Raw genomic sequence first — 3,312 nt, 5'->3', positions numbered from 1 at the left:
ATTCATTTCTTCAACAAATATCAACTGCATCTCTGCTGCGTGCTAGACACTATAGTAAACATTGAGAATACAATTGACATGAATAAGGCAATGTTCCCATAATCATGAAGTCTATTCTAGTAGAGATACATATAATAAATTAATTAATAATCAAAAACATAGGATAGTGATAAATTCAAGGAAAATAATTAAACCAAAGTAATAGGGTTGAAAGTAACTGGTAGCTGCTGTAGATTGGTCAATGAAGGATGATATTAGAAACAAGATCCATTTCCTAGCACGGTGGCTGATTCCTGTAATCTCAGCACTTTGGGAGGCTGAGGTGAGAGGATTGCTTGAGGCTAGGAGTTCAAGACTAGCCTGGGCAACATAGCAAGACCCTGTCTCCACAAAAAGTAAATTAAGAGAACTTAGTTGGGCATGGAGGCACATGCCTCTAGTCCTAGCTCCTCGGGAGGCTGAGGTAGGAGGATTGCTTGAGGTTGCAATGACCTATGATTGACCACTGCACTCAAACTGAGACAACACAGCCAGACCCTGTCTGTAAAAAACCTTTTTTCACAGAAGATCTGAGGAGAAGGCATCACTTATGGGAAGGTCTGAATGAATAATGTTTCTCTAAGTTTTACTTTTGTTCTTTATTGTTTATCTTCAGATGAAAAAGAATTGACCAAACAAAAAAAGGAAATATTTTTTCGTCTAGGAAATGAATTAATGTTGTAACATTCTCTTCCTCACTATAGATGGTTTTTAAAAATTTTTTTTGATTTCTGGCTAATTTATTTTTCAAAATGGAAATTATATTCTAAAGATTACTGAGAGAGCTTAGTATCTCTCATATTGAAATGCCAAAGGAATTTGCCAGTGATTTATGTGTATGTAAATTGAACTGGGTATGCTTAGTAAAATCTGGCATCATGCTAACTAATTGCAACGAGAATAAGATATAATTGATTAACCCCACTGGCTGCTCTGAAAAGCCATCTTTGCATCGTACCTTGTCCGCCGCCTTGCTCGCCGCAGCCGGCTCCGCCGCAAGCCTCCTCCGCCGCCGCGGACTCCAGCAGCTTTATCGCCAGAGTCCCTGAACTCTCGCTTTCTTTTTAATCCCCTGCATCGGATCACCGGCATGCCCCACCATGTCCGACGCAGCCGTAGACACCAGCTCCGAAATCACCACCAAGAACTTAACGGAGAAGAAGGAAGTTGTGGAAGAGGCGGAAAATGGAAGAGACGCCCCAGCTAACGGGAATGCTAATAAGGAAAATGGGGAGCAGGAGGCTGACAATGAGGTAGATGAAGAAGAGGAAGAAGGTGGGGAGGAAGAGGAGAAGGAAGAAGAAGGTGATGGTGAGGAAAAGGATAGAGATGAAGATGAGGAAGCTGAGTCAGCTACGGGCAAGCGGGCAGCTGAAGATGATGAGGATGACGATGTTGATACCAAAAAGCAGAAGACCGACGAAGATGACTAGACAGCAAAAAAGGAAAAGTTAAACTAAAAAAAAAGGCCGCCGTGACCTATTCACCCTCCACTTCCCGTCTCAGAATCTAAACGTGGTCACCTTCGAGTAGAGAGGCCCACCCGCCCACCGTGGGCAGTGCCACCCGCAGATGACACGCGCTCTCCACCACCCAACCCAAACCATGAGAATTTGCAACAGGGGAGGAAAAAAGAACCAAAACTTCCAAGGCCCTGCTTTTTTTCTTAAAAGTATTTTAAAAAGGAAATTTGTTTGTATTTTTTATTTACATTTTATATTTTTGTACGGATTGTTAGGGTCAGCCATTTTTTTTTTTTTTTTTTTTTTTTTGAGACGGAGGGAGCCTCTCCCTGTCGCCCAGGCTGGAGTGCAGTGGCGCAATCTCGGCTCACTGCAAGCTCCGCCTCCCGGGTTCACGCCATTCTCCTGCCTCAGCCTCTCCGAGTAGCTGGAACTACAGGCGCCCGCCACCATGCCCAGCTAATTTTTTGTATTTTTAGTAGAGACGGGGTTTCACTGTGGTCTCGATCTCCTGACCTCGTGATCCGCCCGCCTCGGCCTCCCAAAGTGCTGGGATTACAAGCGTGAGCCACTGCGCCCGGCGGGTCAGCCATTTTTAATGATCTCAGATGACCAAACCAGCCTTCAGAGCGTGTTCTCTGTCCTCCTTCTGACTTTACTTGTGGTGTGACTATGTTCATTATAATCTCAAAGGAGAAAAAAAGCCTTGTAAAAAAAAAGCAAAAATGACAACAGAAAACAATCTTATTCCGAGCATTCCAGTAACTTTTTTGTGTATGTACTTAGCTGTACTATAAGTAGTTGGTTGGTATGAGATGGTTAAAAAGGACAAAGATAAAAGGTTTCTTTTTTTCCTTTTTTGTCTATGAAGTTGCTGTTTATTTTTTTGGCCTGTTTGATGTATGTGTGAAACAATGTTGTCCAACAATAAACAGGAATTTTATTTTGCTGAGTTGTTCTAAAAAAAAAAGATATAATTGATTAAAATATTGACATCAAATCTGGGTTGCCATGTGCTTTACATAAAAAGTGGCACCTGGACTCATGCAATGCAGCATCATTGATCAGAAATTGATTTATAGCATGTGCTTTCCAAAATCAGTAGAAATATAAAATATTATAACGTAGAGGTTTTATTACAGACATGGAAAGTAAGACCCAGTAGGTTCCTTAGATGGTCAAAGGCAGTTCAGTTCTTGCCTGGTGATTTTTTTAAATTCAAAAACAAGAATAATCAATTTAAGATGAGACATCATTGCACATTTCTATTGAAAATGTGAACCATGGAGCAAGTCAGGAGTGCCTGAAGTTTGAAATGCTGATTATGTCCCACCTGATATACATGGAGACCCTAATTCTACCTCTGCATGCAACCCCTCATGCACACCTTATTCAGGATGAAGAACGTAAGATCCTTATTTAATACTAGTGTTTAAAATTTTATAATCAAAACAAGGACCCATTAATGAGATCATTTTAGTCTTCCTTATATTCCCTGCATGTCTTAAGAGTTGCAGACAGGCTACATTAAATTTCTCTTCACAAAAATAAAGGAAAGATACTATCAGCATATCTTGCTCAATTAATGGCAATTTCATTCACATGATTTTTTAGGGAAAAAAACTTCTGTTATACTGATGATCACTTATTTGTAATTGGAATCTACTTTCCTTCATTCATCAAACTCTACAGTATTGAAAATAACAAATAACCCCCCAAAATTTGAACAAACAACAAGCACAGTCAGAAATAGGAAAACCCTTGTTTTTTAAGTAATTTGGGAAAGTTATACTCTTGGATTTCTAGTTAG

General features: G+C 40.2%; 1 protein-coding gene across 1 annotated transcript; it reads left to right on the top strand.

The window, feature by feature from the left end:
* Nucleotides 1-1,027: 1,027 nt before the first annotated feature.
* On the top strand, nt 1,028-2,479 carry LOC129485823 (prothymosin alpha-like). Its single transcript, XM_055284833.2, has one exon. It carries the CDS (start codon nt 1,140-1,142, stop codon nt 1,470-1,472), a length of 333 nt encoding a protein of 110 aa, XP_055140808.1. The 5' UTR covers nt 1,028-1,139; the 3' UTR covers nt 1,473-2,479.
* The last annotated feature ends 833 nt before the right edge of the window (nt 2,480-3,312 follow it).

The sequence above is a fragment of the Symphalangus syndactylus genome, chromosome 7 (genome assembly GCF_028878055.3).
Source record: "Symphalangus syndactylus isolate Jambi chromosome 7, NHGRI_mSymSyn1-v2.1_pri, whole genome shotgun sequence".
In the NCBI taxonomy this organism is placed as follows: Eukaryota; Metazoa; Chordata; class Mammalia; order Primates; family Hylobatidae; genus Symphalangus; species Symphalangus syndactylus.
Note: the sequence above shows the minus strand (reverse complement) of the source record. Positions and strands in the feature narration are given on the sequence as shown.

Excerpts from the sequence above, each read along its gene's own strand:
- LOC129485823 (XM_055284833.2), top strand. The coding sequence starts at position 1,140 with ATGTCCGACGCAGCCGTAGACACCAGCTCCGAAATCACCACCAAGAAC.